Here is a 19,598-nt window from a genome sequence, read left to right on the forward strand (position 1 = left end):
CTCGCCTTCGCTGGGGCCCGGGCAAGAGGCTGCCGGGGAGGGCAGGGGCACCCCGGGAGCTCCCTGGATCCCTGACGCCGGGCTGGTGGGAGCAGCGCTGCGGGGCTTGGCAAGGCGGGAGAGAAGTTCTCGGGGGGCTGCGGAAAGCCTTTCACCCTTCTCCTTCTCTTCTGCTCCTCCTATGCCTCCTTTTCCACTCCTATTCCTCTCCTCCTCCTATTCCTCTCCTCCTCCTCTCCTCCTATTCGTCTCCTCCATATGTTCCTCCTTTCCCCCTCCTATTTCTCCTTTCTTATTCCTGTTCCTTTCCTCCTTCTCTTATTCCTCTCCTGCTCCCATTCCTCTCCTCCCTCTCTTACTCCTCTTTTCTTCCTTCTCTTCCTCCTTTCCCTCTCCTATTCCTCTCCTCCTATTCCTCTCTTCCCCCTCTTCCTGCCCTCCTCTTATTCCTCCCCTCCCTCTCTTATTCCTCTTCTCCCCCTCTTATTCCTCCTCATCTCTTCCTCTTATTCTTCTCTCCCTCTCTTGTTCCTTCTCCTGTTCCTCCTACTTTCCTCGTCATATTCCTCCTCCTCTCCCTCTCCTATTCCTCCTCTCCCTCTCCCGTTCCTCCTCCAGCAGTTTCCCACCGTTCCCAGACAGACAGGCCATGCTGAGCTCATACCCTCATACGTGGAACAGAATAATCCTCCTCCTTGAAGGCCTTCGGAGTTTTGAGGAAGGATCTCACTTCCTGGAAGCTTTAGTGAACGTGGGAAGTGGTCTTTGGAAGCAGCCAAACACAATCCTTTCCCTGCCTGTTCTGACGTTGCGGAAATTTATACAAAGGGCCCTGGGTTTTGGTTTTTTTTTCACTTTGATCTCATCTGAGTTTGGATTCTTTGGCTGAGCTTTGCAGCCTGTGTGTCCCAGGGCTTCCTGTAATGCTCCTTGTGGCTGCTCCAGCCTCTTCCTGCTCCCCCAGACATGGTGTGTCAGCCTGTTGTGAGTGCAGCATGGTTTTCCTGCCCTCCCTTTCCTCCGAATTTATACTTCTGTGAAATTACTGCGTAGGAAAAGTGACTTTTGGAGGAAGGCAGAGGCCGAGGGGGGGCAGCAGGGGCAGGTTAATGTTAAACACAACATGGTAGTTTGTGGCCAGCCCCAACCAAGTCTCACATCCAAGGACCCTTTGTGTCTGGAGTTGGGAAATGCTGCCGTACATCCTGCGGTTCCATGGAGGTCACTGAGTCTCCAGAGCTCCTGGGAAGTCTCTTTCCCACGAGTTCCAGGGGGTTTGGCAACACTCAGCGACGTGGCCCTTGTGCAGCTGCAAACCCTGACCCCAGCTGGGCCTTTGGTGTCGTCACGGGGCCAGGGGAGGGTTTTGCAAGGGGATTTCAGCAAAAACCCTCTGTGTCAGCGCAGCCCCAGTCACCTCAGAGTGGGAGTTGGGGAAGTTTTGTTGGACAGATGTTGGCTGATAAGCGAGGAAAAGTGGAGCTGAGGTGGCAGAACTGAAAACTAATTCAGCTCTGTCTGCCCCAGGAGCCCGTGGATTTGGGCTGTGCTGGGGCTGCACGGGGCACCAGCGTGGCTTTGGGGTGCAGAAGCAATAGGATCGGGGCTGCAGAGCCAAATGGAGCTGTGCTGTGGCCATCCATGGATTTCTGTGGTTGGATTTGGGAAGTGCACTTTGGGGTGGGGTTGATGACAAGCTCAGCGTGCCCCAGCCGTGTGTGCTGGGACACAGAACCCCTGAGTGCTGGGCTGGTCCCAGGGGCTCCCCACTGACAGACAGTGGGCTTAGGTGGGATACTGGGAAGAAATTCTTCATTGTGAGGGAGGTGAGGCCCTGGCACAGGCTGCCCCATCCCTGGAAGTGTCCAAGGCCAGGTTGGACAGGGCTTGGAGCAACCTGGGCTAGTGGGAGGTGTCCCTGCCCATGGCAGGGGGTGGAATGGGATGATCCTTAGGGTCCTTTCCAACCCAGACCATTCTGTGATTCTAAAATTCTCTTGGCAAGCTGTGGGGAACTGAGCCCAAAGCAGCAGGAGCAGGGGGTGGGGGGGAACAGCCTTGTGAGGGGAAATTTAAAAGCTCCAGGTTTGGAAGGAGCAAAAGCCAAGCCTGTGATTCTGTGAACACTGGAGTGGTGTGAATATGAGGGAGGGAAGGATTTATTTTTCTGAAATAAATTTTTTTTACATTAGTGAAACCCCCCCAAGCTCAAAAGCTCACCCACTGAGTTACTGCTCGTTACCCCACTGTCATTTTTATCCCTCATCCCTTGTTGGCTCTTGGATTACAGAGTGGATTTTTCTTGCCCCTCCAAGCTCTGGGGGCAGATAGGATATCTTGGCTATCTTGGCTCATCTCTTGGCCTGCAAGCATTGTTTACACTGGCTTTAAGAGGTGATACCCTCATAGTGCAAGGTCTGTAGTGTGCAATCCATGGGAGGAGGTGGAACATCCTTCTCAGTTCTGGGCTGTGGATAAAGGACTGCAAGCTCAGGATACTGAGGCTTCTGTAAATAATATGTCTGGGTTTAATCATAGTACATGTGCCTGTTCTTTTTGATGAAGAAATCAGTCAGATTTAAAAAATAGTGGCTATCCAGCTGCCAGGGATGATGGAAAGGTATTCCATGCTTGGAGTCTCCTCGGTTGTGTCTCCTGTGTGGTTAGGCCAGGCCTGGGTGTTTGTCCCCTGTTGGCTGAAGAGGATGGAGGGCAGTGCCCGAGCCTTGTGAGGAGGAAAAGCAAGGGGAAAGTGAATTTCTGCAACTCCTATTCAGTAATTAAGAGAGAAAATGGTTTTCACAGCTGCTCCTGGTATGTGGGTAAGAGAGGAGAACAAAGTGTGACTGGTGTGACGGGGCCTGTCGTGCTGGCAGCCACCAGTGCTGCAGTTCTGTCCCCAGAAAGGGGGAGTGTCCCTGTGGGATTGGCATCCCACGGAATCATTCTCCAAGCTCTCTAAAGATACAGCATTGTCACATCACTTCCCCAGCGCAGCAGACTCTCAAAAGGAGGAGATAAAGAAGAGTAATACGCTTTGTAATATGCTAGAGGACAAATTTGGGCATGCTTTGCTGCTGAGGAGAGATGTAGGGGGGGAAAAAGGACAAGGATGCACCACTTTGGTGATCCACTGTGGCTCCTGGGCTGTCTGGTTGGGTAGTCCTGGGGTTTTAATGGAGGCGGTGTGCTTTGGGAAAAGCAGGGAATCTCTTCAGCACTAGCCCTCACATCTGGGCAAGAAGCAGCAGGAGCTGGAGGGTCCCTTGGGTGGAAGGGTTGGGGTCTTCCTGAGGAAGGTGAGGGGTCTTGGAGCAGTGGCAGAGATGAAGAGGGGTCTCTTCATGGTCGAGCTGGAGGGGCAGATTGAGCTTGATGGTCTCTTAACCTCTTTATTCTTTACCTTTCTCTCGTTCCAGTCCTGCTGGAGTCACTGAACAAGGGCGAGCAGTCGGCCAATGGCCAGTCCCAGTCCAGGGAGTCCACAAACCCCCCCTTCAGGAAAATGAGCGGGGACTTCCCGTCAGCCAACGGGGAGGCCGGAGGGGAGGCCCCCAAGGGCTACACTCAGGACCAGGTGGATGCAGTGAAGAGGTGTGTGAGCAGCCCTCTGGGGCAGTTTGTTTGACTCTGTCGTGTGGCACCGCTCTGGTTTTCACAGTGTTCTAAAGATTCCAGCTCAGAAACCACGTGGAGTGGTGTTAAAAGCACACCCAGGAGGATTTATAGTTCCAGCAGCCCTGGGAGGCAGCTGAGTTGAGTCTGCCCGTTTTCCAAACCCTGTTTCAAGCTTTCCTTTATTCCTTTCTACCATTTGCACATCCTGGAAGCTGAAGGACTGATCCCCAGGCACAGTCACTTGGTAAATGTTGTTTGAGGTTATGGGCATGGCCTGAGTTGCACAAGAACCACTCTAAGGGACTTGCAGGGAGGTTTCTTACATCATCCACTTCTCCAAAAACCCGGCCTGCTGGATTCTGTCTCAGATGAGTCACGTGAGAAGCAGAAACCATGGCTGGGCTCTGAGTGTGCCCAGGAGGAATTGGACTGCACACCCTGGGCAGCTCCCTCCTTCCTCCTCTGGAATTCAGCTCTTAGTTTTAGGTCTGTGAATTAGCTGAGGAGAGAGGAAGGGGAAAATTCCATTAAGCCCAGATATCCCCCAGATCCCGTAGTCCCTCCCAAAGAGCCTCCGAAACGTGAGAGTGACGAGTGTGAGGTTTATTTGCCAGTTCCATTCCTCTGCCGGTGATATCCCGGCCTGAGGAGAGGCCCTTCCACCTCTACTGGCCCGACTCGTTCCGTGGGAGTGTTTGTCACACCCGGAATGAGTCGGTGAAAGCAGCTGGGTCACCCCGTGAGGGCTGAGTCACCGCGAGGGCCCCGCGCGACGCCGCCGAGGCTGAGGTGTGAGGTGTCACGGAGCCCACGTGTTCAGGGCAGAGGGGTTTGCACTCCTCAGACTCCCCGTTTTCTCCCCTCTCCTCTGACAGGGTAAAGCAGTGCAAAGACTACTACGAAATTCTGGGAGTGAACAGAGAAGCTTCTGACGAGGACCTGAAAAAGGCCTACCGGAAACTGGCCCTCAAGTTCCACCCGGACAAGAACCACGCGCCGGGGGCCACCGAGGCCTTCAAAGGTAAAGGCGGCTCCAGATTTGGGATCTGCCCCCGACTGTCAGGCAGTGGCACCGAGCTGGGCTAGTGACAGCTCCTAAAAACAACCTCTCGGGTCAGGTGGAGTGAAGTCAAGCTGCTCTTTGTGAAGTTGTCTCTCTTCGGAGCCGGCTGGATCATGAACGAAGTATAAGCTTAAAATAATAAGCACAGGTTGGTGTGGGTGGGATTCGTCTCTGCCAGTGGGACAAGGAGCAGCCTTCCTTCCCTTTCTCCCAGCAGCCCTTCCTGTGTGTTGCTCCAGCCTCCTGCCATGCTGCTCAGAAGGGAATTCCCTCAGGATGGGAACCATCCTGGTTTTTTGGAGAGTTGCAGGAGTGTTCACTTAACAGGGAGAAGCCCCAAGTCCTGCAGGTTCTGGGTGCACCCCTGTCTACTGGCAAACCCAGGAGAGACCCAGTGAGTTGTGCAGCACAAGAAGCAGCTCTTTGGCCCATGAACCCCTTGAGAGAAACATTCTAGGAAGCACCTGACCATTGTGAAAGGCTGTGGATGGAATTGGTGGATAGGAATCCCATGTGGAAGTTTCTGGGGTGTAACTGAGCCCAGCCAGAACTCAAAAAAGGTCACCAGGAGCTCCAGTTCTGCTGCAAAGAGCCCCGTTCTCAGGGCCTCTCTGCAAATGCAGCAGGAATGTTTCCTGGGTAATAAGATACCTTAAAACTGGAGTAATTTTCCAAGACGTGGAACATGTCCAGTGCTTGGAACACATAACCCCATTTCCCCCTGCAAGCTGTGCAAGTTTGATTCTTATTGTTGAGCTAAATGTGGAACCCTCTGATACCAGCTGTGCAGCACTGGTTTTGTGGTGTTAAAGCCACAAAAGTGGTCTGATTCTGGCCATTTTCTAGGAAGGAATTCTCCCCTGTGAGGGATGTAAGGCCCTGGCACAGGTTGCCCAAAGAAACTGTGGCTACCCCATCCCTGGAAGTGTCCAAGGCCAGGTTGGATGGGGCTTGGAGCAACCTGGGCTAGTGGAAGGTGTCCCTGCCCATGGCAGGGAGGCTGGACTAGGTGGTCTTTAAGGTCCCTTCCAACCCAAACCATTCTGGGATTTGGGGAGTGAAATGCATGAGGCTTCTGCTGGAGCAGGGAGCAGGGCTGGCCTGGTGTGAGTGTACTGATACAGTGTTGGGGTGAGCTCCTTGCAGACATGAATTCAGCAGTAAAAGTCTTATGTAAGGTTTGTTCAAGTCTTTTAAGACTTAAATCCTTACCTGATAAGTGTTAGCAAACAGTGAGCTGCCCCCCAGCTACTTGGGAGAGCCTGTGTGGTGTGGGGGGCAGATGAAGGAGCATCTGCAGACAGGTACAGCTCTGCATGTGCAGAGCTGCTGCTCAGTGGCTCATCCTTGGATCCCTGCTTTGGCAAAAGGCAGGTTTCCTCACCTGTAATCTCCAATAATGATGTTTGCAGAGGGCTCTGACAAGAGTTACGTGCCAGAAGTGGTGTGTTAAGCAAGGTGCCCTTTATCCCCTGCTGCAGAGCTCTCTGCTCGTGAGTTATCTCCTCCAGGCCTTGCCTCCTTGGCTCCCTGTCCTTCAGCCCCCAAGCTGAGCTCCCAGCTTGCTGAACTCCAGCTGTTTGGTTCCAGAGGGTGAAGGGGGAGCCTGCACTGCAGTGAGGGTATTAGTTAATTTTTTCTTACGTTGATGTATTACCTGAAGTCTTGGCAGTCACCTCCCCTGTGGCTGCTGATAAAGTGTCTTGTCCTGAGCCCGTGTCTCAGTTTATAGTTGCAGTTTGCTGCAGCCTGACCTGTGGCAGATTTGCATCACTGCCTGTCTGATGCTGGAAAAAAAGAAATGAACCTGGTTACTAGGAGCTAAAATCCTAATCTGGAATGAGGAGTTTCTTGGCTTTGTCAGCACAAAGTCAGACAGTGAACAAACCCTACAGCGCTCTGTTCTCATTGCTTGGCTGGTTCTTTCAAGCTGTGTGGTTCATACACTCTGAGTCACTCCTTGTCCACCAGCTTCCCTGCCTGGCTCTGGAATTGTTTGCTCTGTGTGCACTAATTATAACCAAGAAGGAGAAGGAGTGTATTGACATTACATCCTCCACACTCCCAGTCTCTAGTCCAAGAGGAAACCATACACCTCCATCTGACCATGGGGAAAATGTTGAATCTTGGAGTTGATCTCCTCCAAAAGGGCATGAATCTCCCTTTTCTATCCCTTCTGCTCCTGTCTTTCACACACCAGGCAGTCGCTGCCACGGGCACTTTGGCTCCTTGCGACACAGGGAGGCTCTCGGGTGGGTTGGTGCAGAGGGGAGGTGGGAAACTGGAACATGTCGAGGGGGAAGCACAGAAATAGGAGGGTGGCAGGCAGGTGTTCTGGGAGAAGGGCTCAAACTGCCGAGGCTGGAAGGAGAGAAACTCTGGGAACTGGCAGGACTTCAGTTCCAGTTCATTTCCACCGTCACAGGCACTGGTTAACAGTCCTTGTAATTATGCACCTTACGTCTGGCATCTGGAAATCTTGAAATTCACAGCTGACAGACACAACTTCTAGCTAATGTTTCCCTACCAGCTTTCATGGAAAGTTTTAAAGTCTCTTTCAGTGATCTGGCCCATATTTAGATTGTTTGCAGTTCTGGTTTCGTGCTCCGACAATGAATTCCCCTAATGCCACGTTTGGATAAAATTTGTCAACTGCAGTTTTATTTCCCTGTAACAGTTGGTTACAGCTGAAGGGTTTCCCTAAGGACATGCACCAAATTCATATCAGTCATATCATAACTCCTTTATTCAAATCAATTAAGGGATTTTTCATCGAGTCTCTTGGTGTGACTTCCTCCTGTCTGCCTTTGCCAGCGCCGTGTGCCAGGTCACCAGTAGCCCGTTGAAAAGACATGGGTAGCTGAGAATCTCATTTGTGTGAGGAGAAAGGCAAGTCCTGGCAGTGTGCAGGGCTGAACGTATCACGTGCAGGAGAGAGAAGCTAATTGCTTCCTTATTGTCCCCGTTGCAGCCATCGGGAACGCGTACGCGGTGTTGAGCAACCCGGAGAAGAGGAAGCAGTATGACCAGTTTGGAGATGAGAAACTCAACCCTGCCCGGCATGGGCACAGCCACTCGGACTTCCACCGCGGGTTCGAGGCCGACATCTCCCCCGAGGACCTCTTCAACATGTTTTTTGGTGGTGGTTTTCCCTCTAGTAAGCACCTTAAACCTTAGTCTCTTGAGCGGGACGCGATGCTTTGGCGGAGTGACAGCGCAGTAGGGATTTGTTTGGCCGTGCAGGGATTGCTGAGCTCGATGGGAGAGGGTTCTCCTTCAGGCACGACCTGAACACCTCGAGGTTTTTGAGTTGTTCAGGTGGGTACTTGGAGAACTCGGCGTCCAGCAGGAAATACCATGAGAGCTGGACTTCTTCCCAGCTTCAGGTGTTTGTTTGCATGGCTGGCAGCATTAGCTGCTGTTGGCTTGGGTTGGATGTTAGAACAAAAAATTACTTGTTTTAAGGCTTGTTGTAAAAATAATCCTGTTTTGAGGAAGGCTTTTCTGCCTGGTGGTTTGAGAAGTTAAATCTTCTTATCAGAGCAAACCCTGGGCCTTGCTCCCGATCTCTATCTGCTCTGCCACGCAGCTGGAGCAGCTTCTGTGAGATCACTGGCCACTTCCTGCTCTCCCCCATGTCCCATAAAAGGAAAGTGTATTTCTACAGCACAGTTTAAACCTCTTGAACTGAGAATGAAGTCTGCATCCTGTCTATCCACAATACTCATCATGGCTTGGACAGCAGAAAAGAACTGAGTGCCTGTTCCTTCACTTGCTCAGTTCCAGTCAGGAAGACACAGACTTCACATCAGGACAAGGGTTTTCTTTTGGAAGACTCCCTTGTCCTTGCTCTGGTCATATCTGACTGGCAGTGGAGACAAGGGTTATCTGACCTCTGTGGACCAACTTAAAAAAGAAATAATTTGGTTTCAGTGAAGAAGATTTACTCTGGTAGCTCTCTCCTGCCCAGTGTGTGGGAATTAACACACCAACACCAGTGACAGGCATCTGGGAGCCTTTTGCAGCATTGGTGTTCTGCCTGGCAGAGAGGCCAAGCTACTCCAGCAAAACCAGCACATTGCTATTTTGGCTCAGTCTTTTTTTCCCTCTCCTCACTGTCCCAAGGGAGTCCAGGGCTGCTCTCTCAGCCAGGCTCCCTCTGCAGCTGTAGCTTTGATATTTAAAACAAGACATGGATGAGCTTTGTTTTCAGGGTGGAAAAATACCAGAATTATTTCTGTTTGTAATTAGGTTTAATCTAAAGGCAGTTCAGTCAGAAGAGAGGAAGCCTGTACAAGGTACTCCCTCTGTGTAGCTGACCCTGCTTTGAGCAGGAGGTTGGACCTCCTGAGGTCACCACCAACCTGAATTTTCATATGATCCTGCAAAATCTGACAGAAGTACCCCTGTGCCCGCTCTGTTTGCACTCAGTACACCTCAGGAATGCTCCTGTTTCGGCAAGTGCCATGGATCATGGCCACCTTTTGTGGTTCCCTCCTGGCCAGCCAGCACCACCCTCCACGCTGTGACTTTGGTGTAACAGTTGTCTTTGCCTGCAGGTAACGTTCACGTGTACAGCAATGGCAGGATGAGATACACCTACCACCAGAGGCAGGACAGGAGGGAGCACCAGGGGGATGTAAGTGGACAACAAACCAGGGGCTGGGAGGGTAAAGGTGTTCCCAACATGTGAACTGGGAGCTGTTTGCTGTGGCTGGCTTGGGAAATGGTGCTGCCCTCTGTGTGAGGAGAAAGCTGGAGTCAGGGTTTTCTGGGGATAGCCAGTTTTATTTTTAAAAAACAAACAAACAAGAACTTCCTGAATATTTCTTTCCCAAGCTTAAAGGGGAGATGTACACTGCTGGAACTGGAGAGAGCTCGGGAGGTGAGGGAGAGGGGGAATTGCTTTCATCCACCACTGAAAAGGGGAGAAGGCTTTCCATAAAACCAGTCCTGCTCTCTAGCAAAAACTCTAGAAAAACAAAATATGGGCGTGAGGCTTCTGGAATTCCCTCACAAGGTTCCTCCTGCCAGTCCCCTCTGCCCTTTGTCACATCCAGTGGCTTTGGACCTTCAGTCACAGTGCCCAGTGTGCTGCTGGGTTCCCCCCAGTTATTCTGAGTTACTCCTGAGACAAATGCCTGTGAGAAGCAGGAGAGTGGAGGTTGTGTCTGAGCACTGGGAGGGAGGGAGAGCAGTGCTACGGGATCCTGGGGCACAGGGGCATGGATTGGCACTGCACTGGATCCTGGGGCACAGGGGTGTGGATTGGCACTGCACTGGATCCTGGGGCACAGGGGTGTGGATTGGCACTGCACTGGATCCTGGGGCACAGGGGTGTGGATTGGCACTGCACTGGATCCTGGGGCACAGGGGTGTGGATTGGCACTGCACTGGATCCTGCACTGCACTGGATCCTGGGGCACAGGGGTGTGGATTGGCACTGCACTGGATCCTGGGGCACAGGGGTGTGGATTGGCACTGCCCTGCGTGTTTCTGTTCCCACAGGGTGGCCTGGGGCTGTTTGTCCAGCTGATGCCCATCCTCATCCTGATCATTGTGTCTGCTCTCAGCCAGATGATGGTCTCCAGCCCACCCTACAGTCTGAGCCAGAGGCCGTCAGTACCTGTTGGGGAGGGGTGTGGGAGGGCAGGGATCTCCACTCTCTGTTTTCCCTGTTTTCCTTTGGTTTGTTGCTTTCTCTCCTGACCCCTTGCTCTTGCTGCCAGCTGTCCCACACAGCAGTGTAGGCCTCCTGGTTCTCAAACAGGTGTGAAATGGAAGGGGCAGAGAAGGTTTCTCACTTCCCTAAGGGAAGGGAGTTCTTTGACAGGGACCTTCTACAGCCCTTACCCACAGCTGGCTGTGTCCTCCTGGAAAGGGACAGGCAAAATGGTTTTGGGAGGCTCCAGCCTGGCACCAAGATCCCATATGGAGAACAAATTGAGGTGTAGAGTTAAATTGGGCAGTGAAAAGCAAAAACCAGATCTGTTCTTCATGAAAGCCTCAGTTTATACCTAGTACAAAGCAGCAGAGGAAGAGAAGAAGGAATAAAAGGCACTCCTGTACAGTAAAAGACACTCCCAGAGAAATGCCCTGGTTTTGAACTCTTATCTTGCCATGAAATAGTGGCCAGGCATTTACAATGCAAAAGTGAAACTGTTTCGTTCTAGATCCTGTGGAAATGCCCCATCTGCTCACTTGGCTGACAAATGGAATGAATCTTTCCTCTTAGTCACTTTGCAGTGACAGCAGAGAGTGGGAAAACAGGCCTGATTTCTGGCTGCTTGCATCATCCTTTGCAAAAACTTAATGTATGTTCAGTGGAAGTTCCTTATGTGTATTTAAAGAGGGCAGACTTGGTTACAGCCCAGGGTTCCTGCTTGGTTTCACAGGTAGCAACGTTTGCCATTGATCACAGAATCCCAGAAGGGTTTGGGTTGGAAGGGACCTTAAAATTATGTTGTTCCACCCCTGGCCATGGGCAGGGACACCTTCCACTAGCCCAGGTTGCTCCAAGCCCCATCCTTTGTGGTCTTGAACACTTCCAGGGGTGGGGCATGATGTTAAATACTATAAAACCCAGCTTAGCTTTCGGATTCAGGGTAAAGACTGTGACATTAGTGCTTGGAACCAAAAGATGGCGTGGCTTTGGCACAGTTAAGGGTTGTTCTGAGAGGGTTGAGCTGTGATTTCTACACTTGGTATCGGGACTGTAAGATTAAGCAATTACATGTATACCAGTTTGGATTGTACTGGTGAAGAGTTTGTGGGGTGAGAAGACACCTCAGGGGAGGGCAGTTTTGAAGTTGGGCAGGGATTTGCTTCCAGCCTTGCCAGCTGCCAGAGGAAAGCCATCCCTGAGCCCCAGATGTTTCTCTGCTACTCTGTTCCCTGTGCTGTCCCTGTCTCTGCATGCTGGGGTAGCAGCAAGCAACCCAGTTTCCGAGTCTGGATTTGGACAAGGGAAGCACATGGGCTGATCAGTCCTCCCTCCTTCCTGCGCGACCAGGGCAGTTCAGCTGGGACGAGGCGGTGCCGTGCCGGCAGGAGGAGCTGCTGGACCGCTCACAGCAGCTTGTGCTGTGCTGAGAAGGGAAATGTGTGCCTGAGCTCGGCGAGCAGGAGGACAGAAGCGTCGAACCCGGTGATTTTAATGCCACTTCTCCGTAGTGAAGCCGTCACTGAGGAGGGCAGAGTCCTAAAGAACCATTTGTCACTCCGTGACCTTTGTAAATCTCTTCCAAAAAAGCAGCTTCCTGCTGGAAGAGCTGCCTGGCTGTGGGCCTGACTGTGCCACCCTGCTCTTCAGTAACACCTCATGGAACTTACCCGACTTAATTACACGTCTGACTGCAGGTGGCAGGTTCCCTGTGCCCTTATTTTCATGCTTTACACCCAGACATGCTGCTGTAGCTCTGCCAGCCTCAGTCCTCCTCCCGTGAGGGCACACTCTGTATGTAGTTCATTTTACACAGGAGTATGAACTCTGGGGGAGCTCAGGGCTCTGCCTTCACAGCTCACTTAGTGAGCTGGGTTCTCCCAGGCTGCACCTTTGCCTTGAAAAATCCCAGGGGCGCTTTTTGCTCCTGTTCAGGCCATCTGGTTACCCACTGCTCATCCCCAGGAGCTGGACCTTGGTGAAACGTGCAGGAGTCTTTGAATCACTCCTGTAAACCCTGATAACAGACTGAAGGGCGACCCAGATAAGTTAATGTTTATACCTGGCTTAAGAATCAGGTTGGCTTTTAAATGCAGCAGCCAGCTGGTATTTATTATTATGGGGAACTTGGGGCAGGTCTCCAGGTGGAGCCGTTCCTGACCAATGCAGCGTTTGGGCGCAGGTCCTGCGTTCCAGCTCCCACACGCCCCCGTGAACATCTCTAGGTTTGCTGGAATGTCAGGGCTTTGTCTAAAATGCACCTCAACAGGGCCAGGGGAGGAAGAGATTTCCTTCTGGAAAGTGCTCTCTGTGCTGGTTGGTGCAGAGCAGGTCTAATTTTGTGAGCGGAGGAAATTGCGGAGAGATTTAATTAGTGCTGAAAATCCTGGAGAACACTTTATTTTAAGTGGGTTTAGGCCCTGGGCAATCTGCCTCGGAGCTATGTCTGTGTTCAGAGCTCTGCCTACCGAGCTGGAGGCCTGGCAGCTTCTCTCTCCCTGTGTTGGCAGTTCATTTCCACCAGAAATGCTTTTCCTTTCCCTGGGGCTGGTTGGGAGTGAGGGATGTTTCCAGCGGTTTGGAATCATGTCACACTGTGGGGGGCTTTGCTGTGCCCTTGGAGCAATTCCTACACTGTTCTGCTCTTCTCCCTGGACCAGGTCTGTGGGTCACATACACAGGAGATTCACAGAGCACTTGAAAGTCCCCTACTACGTCTCTGAGAACTTTGCAGACGAGTACACGGGCACGAACCTGAAGAACGTGGAGCGGAGCGTGGAGGACGACTACATAGCAAACCTCCGGAATAACTGCTGGAAAGAGAAGCAGCAGAGTGAGTGGGGGGTCAGGAACGGAGGGTCTGTGCTAGAGCTGTACCTTAACATGGTGCCAGCACATTTCCTGTGTTGCTGGCTTGGGTTTTTTTCAGTCCATGACTTCATGACAGACCCGGTACGTGGGGTTGGCTTTGTTTTGGTTTGGTTCCTAATGCTGCTGTAGAACTGGTCAGACAAGAGCTGTGCCCCGGAGGGTCCCCTGCCCTGTCAGGGTATCTCTGATTTCCACTGGAGGGGGAAGGTAGAATCATAGAACCATTTAAGTTGGAAAAGGCCTCTAGGACGTGTGTAATACTTCAGTTCTCCAAGGACTGTGTGGAAGACTCTGCTGCCCGTGGTGTTGTGCATCCCAGCCCTGCTCCGAGGGCTGTGGGGGCATGTGGGACTGGGGGGGTGGTGTGACAGATGACCCTGCCAGCCATCCTGGCAGCACAGTGTGGCAAGGGCAGCGAGTCCCGGGGGCAGCCTGACTTCCCTGGCTGCCCATTCCCAGCATGGGATGGCCACAGCTGTGGCCAGGGTAGGATTCCAGTGCCCGGAGTGCCGGAGGGGCTGTTGGAGCCCGGGTGGTGCCAGGCGAGACCGATGCCCCAGTGCTGGGGTAACCTTTGCGTGCCCCCTGGGACTGGGGGCCGATCCCGCCGGGCTCCAGAGGCTTTCCCAGGATGGATGAGCTGTCAGCAGCTCTGACGCCCATCCTGTCCCACAGGGCCATTTCCTCAGCCTCATCCTGTGTTTCACCTCGCCCTGGACGCTGGAGGTGCCTCCCGTTCCCAGCAGAGCCCGTGGGGGGGCCGGGGCCGGGCGAGTGGGTCTCATCCCGGGCGGAATTCCTAACGCTGGGCTTCTCCCCGTGCAGAGGAGGGCTTGTTGTACCGGGCACGCTACTTCGGGGACTCGGACCTGTACCAGCGGGCACAGAAGATGGGCACCCCCAGCTGCAGCAGACTGTCAGACGTCCAGGCCTCCCTGCACGGATAGTCACGGCCCCGCCCGGCACCAGCACAAGTACGAGCTGGGGCTGCCCCGGGAACCACCGTAGTGCTTTTAACACTTAAATCCCTGGCTGAGACACAGACCTCCACGAGTCTCCTGGGATGCACACAGGGCGGGAAGCGCCCCCTCCACCGAGCCTTCACTCCTTAATCAAGATGCTGATTTGGTTTAGTTTGCATGTTGGCACCCTCAGCTCTCCCTGTCCCTGTTTTCTCTGGTGCTGTCAGTGCTGGGTCTCCGGGATCCCTGGGTGAGGCTGGGAGCACCTTGGCTGGTTGGCAGTTTGTTACCAGCCATGGCATCCAGCCTCCACGTTTTAATGAACCCTTTTTTGGTTGCTTTGTTGCCTGTTGTACTGGAAAAGCTGTTATCCCTGGCACGTGAATGTGATGACAGGGAACGGAGTCCCACCCCACAGATGTTCCTTCCCCCACAGTTGCCTTCCCCTGACGCTTAAGGAGAGCAAAGCAAATGGCCAGAATTCCCAGCAGGTTGTAGAAGTAACTTACTGGTTAAACTGGGAATCTAAATAAAAGCAGCTAAGGAGGGGGTAGGTCTGGAAGATTTAGGTGTTGGAGAGCTTGGATTAAGGAGAGCCCTGATGTGAGACTGGACGTGCTGCACTAAAATAATGAAAAAGAAATTGGCACAGGGTTTGGAGTCCTTTTTCTGCTTAAATTTCTGGGCTGATTTTGCCTACCAGGTGGTGTGGGCTGTGAAACCTGCAGGTCCCTCTATCGCCCAAACATTATTTGAGAACAAGGGTTTCTGAGAAAAAGATGAAGCTTGTACAGGTGATGTGACGGAACTCGCATTTCAGCTCACAGGGACTCCTTGCAGGACACTAGGTCACGAGCTGACTTGGTTTGCAGTTTTGGGGTTTATTTTCTTGGCATCTGAAGCAAGTTGGCCTTTAAGCGGCAAATTCCTCTGGGACCCATTCAGACTTTTTTTTTTTTTTTTTGGTGTATTCTGGTTTTGGATCCATTCTTATCTTGGTCCTCCCATTCTCTTGTTTGGATGACTTCGCCTCTCCTTTTGCCACACGCTGGTGTTAATTACCTGCTTTTCTTTAATTCCCTCCCTGCACCTCGTGGTCTGTAAAGAGCCTGGAAAAGCTGCTGCCTGTGCTGTGGGGTGGGGAAGGAAGGGGGAGTTGCCCGGAGACTGACACCGCTCCCGCTTTTGTTCCCAGACTCTTGAAATGCCTGAAGACTTTTGGTGAAGTGCACTGAGCCGAGGTGACAGACTTTACTATTTAAAAGAATCAAACCTTATCTTAAAAAAATGGAATTGGAGAATTAGCAACGCACAACTGCCCTCTTTCTTCTCTCTGCCTCTCTCCGCCGTTCGGGCAGCGACTGGGCCAGCAAACCCAGCTTGCCCGGCTTCCTCCTCCCCTTCCATCACCCCAGCGTGCTCTGGGATCCCACAGCCCCTGGAAGAGACACATGGAGTGTAAAAGAACCCAAACTAACTGCAGAAGCCGTGAAGCAGAAGGAGACCCTTCGCTGCTGCCAACGGAGAGAGAAACCGGACGATTTGGTGACAAAAGAAAACTCTAAGAAAGAAAAAAAGAAGAAGAAAACATAATCTATTTAGCATTAATTTATAGCTGTATATATGTTGTACTTTTAAACTATGCAGGGGTTGGATGATTAAATTATTTTGTTTTCTGCCCGTTCTGGTGCACAGGGAGGCAGGGAAGCCTCTTCCCGGGGTGTCTCGCTCCACATCACTTTCCTGCCCGGCACTAAAACAAGGATCACGTTGCAGTTGCTGTACTTGGCTTTCGGGAGGCCCAGCGGCGTCGTGGGGATTGGGATGTCTGTACCTGCCTTCAACAAGGGGAACTGCAGAGCTGCAGGGGGTAACAGAGCCGGGGGAGCCGCCCCGAGCCCTGCCGTGGTTTTGCAGCGTCGGCAGAAGCCGCGGCGGGTCAGCTGAGCGCCGGCGTCGGGACGGAAGGATTGTCCTGGATGGTTTGTGCTCGTCAGTCGCTGGGTTCATCTGTGCACGTAACTCCTTTTTTCGCCGAGTCTGCTGGAATTTTGCCTGGTAATCAGCGTGTGGCGCGCGCTCCGTGCGGAGAGGGCTTCCCACCAGGGCTGCCCACCAGGGCTCCCCACCAGGGCTGCCCACCAGGGCTCCCCACCAGGGCTCCCCACCAGGGCTGCCCACCAGGGCTCCCCACCAGGGCTGCCCACCAGGGCTCCCCGTCGACCTCGCCCGTCGTCGGGGGTTTTGTGCGTGTCCCACGCTCGGGGCTCCTCGCCCACCCACCCACCGAGAGCAGCCGGGCCTCGGCTGCACCTCGACACCACATTTCCCTGAGGAGACCTGGAAAATACTGCAGATCCACAGGAAATGGAGTGCGGTGTTGCTTCTGAAAGCGGTTCTGCTGGGCGGATCGGGGCAGCCCTGGGCTCTGTGGTGTGTCTCGCTCCGTCACCGCCGGGCAGCACCGGCGGGAGGGTGCCCGAGGTCGGGAGCCACCCCTTGGAAGCAAAGCTGGCACGAGCAGAGCCGCCTCCCGTGGGATAAACTGGATGATTTTAATTTTGCTCTGCTGCTCTGCAGTTCCATCTGTGTCTAAAGACATTTCCAGTGAGAACTGTCCCCCTGGCACGCTCGGGGAGTGGATCAGAAGCTCGGCGGCTCCCGGGTGGGCTGGCAGGGGTGGTTTTATCCCGTTGTCCGTAGGAAGCCACTCGCTCTGTCTTCAGCTGTTATTTTATTTTGTGAAATCTCACCCTCCCACTGGCCACAAGCCCTGTTACCCCACAGCCAACCGTGGCTTGGACCTGATTTTAAGGGGGTTTTGATCTTAATCCTTTTATTTTTATTTTTTTTTAAATGACTCTTCCACCTTCAGAAGGAAGTGGGTGGAAGTTCAGCATTTGGAAATGGCACTTGATGGAGGCACAGGGATGATGGGGACGGGGTTGAATGGAAATGCCCGACGGCATTCCCTGCCCGGAGCCTGCCCGCCAAAACCTTTGGATCGTTCTTTCTTCCAGTAGATACCCACGGATCATAGGGAGCGAGAAGGGGTCGATCCCAGTGGATGCTCACAGAGGCTGTATCTCTCGATTTAGAATTAATTATACAATTGTACATCTATAAATAAATGTTTATAATGTGAAAGGCTCTGGCTGTGTTGGTGTCCTGCACATCCTTGCTCCAGCTCCTCGCTGTATTCACACAGGCAGGCAGTGGATGGAATTTGGGGTCATTGCCATCCCGGGAAACCCCTGTGCTGAGGGGGCTTCCCCTTCCCTGGGATGGGAGAGGGATGGAGAAGAGGTGGTGCCCCTGTGGGTCCTGGCAAGGTGACAGCAAGTGCCCAGCAGGACATCTTTGCATCAGACTGGTTCCACTGGGATGTTCCCAGGAGGGCACCTCACCTTCCTGCCCTCCCATTAGCCAGCCCCCTGCATCCTCTGCCCACGCTCCTTTGGGGAATGCTTTATTCTCATCCCAGGATGCCACTGGCCTGGCAGCACCATCCCAGCATTTGAAGGTGCCCTTTGGATGTGGTCCCCATCAGGGTGGGCAGGAAGGCTTGGGCTGCTTTTGTCCTGGCTGGAAAGGCTGGGTTGGACGTGCATCCTGACAGCAGCAACTTGGAAACTGCAGTTGGATTTGGGATCTGTGCTCCCAAATGGGTCTCTTTTCCCCACATCCCCCCTCCCTGGGGCAGCTCAAGGCTGGACCCCACGGCATCCCCATCCTCCAAGGGCTGGAGGTTTTGGGATGGGAACTTCCCCCTTTTCCCTTTTTTTCCCCTTCTCTCAGAGGCCAAGGGTCATGTCCCTTCTGTTTCCCCTCAGTGCCACATTCCCAGCAGTGGTGAGTCAGCCCCTGGGGAGTCTGGCAGGGCTGCAACCAGGCACGTTCATGGCCCGGTTTTTGGGGTGGTTTTGCTACATTTTGGGTCCAGAGCAAGGGGAGACGCTCTGAATTTCAGTGTGTGTTGGTCTCTGCTCACCTGCAGGTGATTTGGGCTGCCCATCAGCTCATTAGCCCAAGCTTTTAATTGGAGCAGCTGCCGAAGACCAGGAGGCAGCAAAGGCAGGTACTCTGGGAGCAGTGTCCTCTGGCAGGCAGGTAGGGAGCAAACTCCACTTCTCACTGTCATTTCTGGTAGCAAAACATGAGGGTTTAGCGTTACTGTGGGATTTAAATCCTCATTTGCGTTACTGCTGCTTGTGTCCCCAAAATCTCCCTTCTCCCACCGCTGTGCTGGCACCTGGGATCCCCAGGCTGATGTTGGTGCCACAAATAGCTCTGTTGATGCCTCCTCGGTCCCAAAATATCCCTTTGCCTACCCCCCTGCCATGGGAGACGCTTAATCCAGCCTGGCTGGAAGCTCCTGGCACCTTGCAGAGAGCTGCCAACCCCAGGGACCTTGCTACGCCCCCAAATTTCCCATGGAAAGGCCGTTTTGCTATAAATAAGAGCAAAGCTTCACCTTCACAGCTGGGGCTGAGACCACAGAGTGTTTTCTGAACAGAGGGTTTTGCTGGGCACCCCCCAGCAAAGAGGCTGTCCCATTGCTCTGTGTTCACTTTGGGGAGTTTTGGTGGATTTTACTGTTTTCTTGGCATGATAATTTTAAAAAACAAGCTGTGGAGTCCCCTGTCTTCCCTTGGAGTGGCTGGTAGGGGACAAGTGGGGGTCACGCTGCTGCTGGAAGCACAGGAGGCACAGGGCCACCCCCCTCCATGTGCTTAGGAGCTTGATATTTAAAAATACATGTATTTATGGGCTATATTTATCACTCCGAGTCTCAATGTGCCTCAGCAGGGGATGACTGCACCGCCCGGTCACCGCGCCATAAATCATCTTGGGAGCAACACACTGTGCTGGCAGTGCCAAAACCTGCTCCTCTCACGGTTTTGCCAAAAAAACTTGGGGTTTGGAGTTCCTTTTCCACCCCCCCGGGGATGGATTTGTGCTGGATGATCCCACGGGACGCTGCCTGACCCCGGCAGGGGGATGCCCCTCATGTGAGGGGGGGATGCTCTGGCACGTGACCCTTTGAGAAATGTTCCAAAGCCCCCCCTTTGCACAGTGTGGGTGTGCAAAGGTCTGTTTCCAGCTGTGCCACCCTGACTGCTCCTAGGTGGTATTTACACCAGAGAGAAACGCTCCAGTTGGGGGTTGTCCGTGTCAAACTCGAGTTTTTTTCCGTGAAAAGTCACTGTTTGTCCACAGGGGGATAAAACAAAACAAAACAAAACAATCCAACAACTCAATCCTGAGCCAGAACAAACTAGTATGTAAATGGAAATGGTGTTTCAGGCTGGTTCTATCCCCCCCACACCTTCCTAGGGGAGGGCTCCTCGTTTGCCAAGTGACTTAATCACCCTTAAGTGAAAGCCTTTTCCCCCCCCCCGAGGCCTCTAATTGCAGGTTT

At 53.0% G+C, this 19,598-nt stretch overlaps 1 protein-coding gene across 1 annotated transcript; it reads left to right on the forward strand.

Annotated features, from left to right (window-relative positions):
* The first annotated feature begins 3,412 nt into the window (after positions 1 to 3,412).
* On the forward strand, positions 3,413 to 15,856 carry DNAJB12 (DnaJ heat shock protein family (Hsp40) member B12). The gene is made up of 8 exons (XM_029962624.1): positions 3,413 to 3,594; positions 4,494 to 4,639; positions 7,653 to 7,838; positions 9,241 to 9,320; positions 10,190 to 10,299; positions 13,004 to 13,176; positions 14,040 to 14,188; positions 15,372 to 15,856. Exons 1-7 carry the CDS (start codon positions 3,506 to 3,508, stop codon positions 14,159 to 14,161), a joined length of 906 nt encoding a protein of 301 aa, XP_029818484.1. The 5' UTR covers positions 3,413 to 3,505; the 3' UTR covers positions 14,162 to 14,188; positions 15,372 to 15,856.
* Positions 15,857 to 19,598: the final 3,742 nt, after the last annotated feature.

Source organism: Manacus vitellinus, unplaced genomic scaffold (genome assembly GCF_001715985.3).
Source record: "Manacus vitellinus isolate BGI_N305 unplaced genomic scaffold, ASM171598v3 scaffold_48_pilon, whole genome shotgun sequence".
Taxonomy (NCBI): domain Eukaryota; kingdom Metazoa; phylum Chordata; class Aves; order Passeriformes; family Pipridae; genus Manacus; species Manacus vitellinus.

Coding starts and splice junctions, on each gene's coding strand:
- DNAJB12 (XM_029962624.1), top strand. CDS start 3,506: ATGAGCGGGGACTTCCCGTCAGCCAACGGGGAGGCCGGAGGGGAGGCC. Junction 7,839..9,240: donor TGGTGGTGGTTTTCCCTCTA/GTAAGCACCTTA, acceptor CTTTGCCTGCAG/GTAACGTTCACGTGTACAGC. Junction 10,300..13,003: donor TACAGTCTGAGCCAGAGGCC/GTCAGTACCTGT, acceptor TCCCTGGACCAG/GTCTGTGGGTCACATACACA.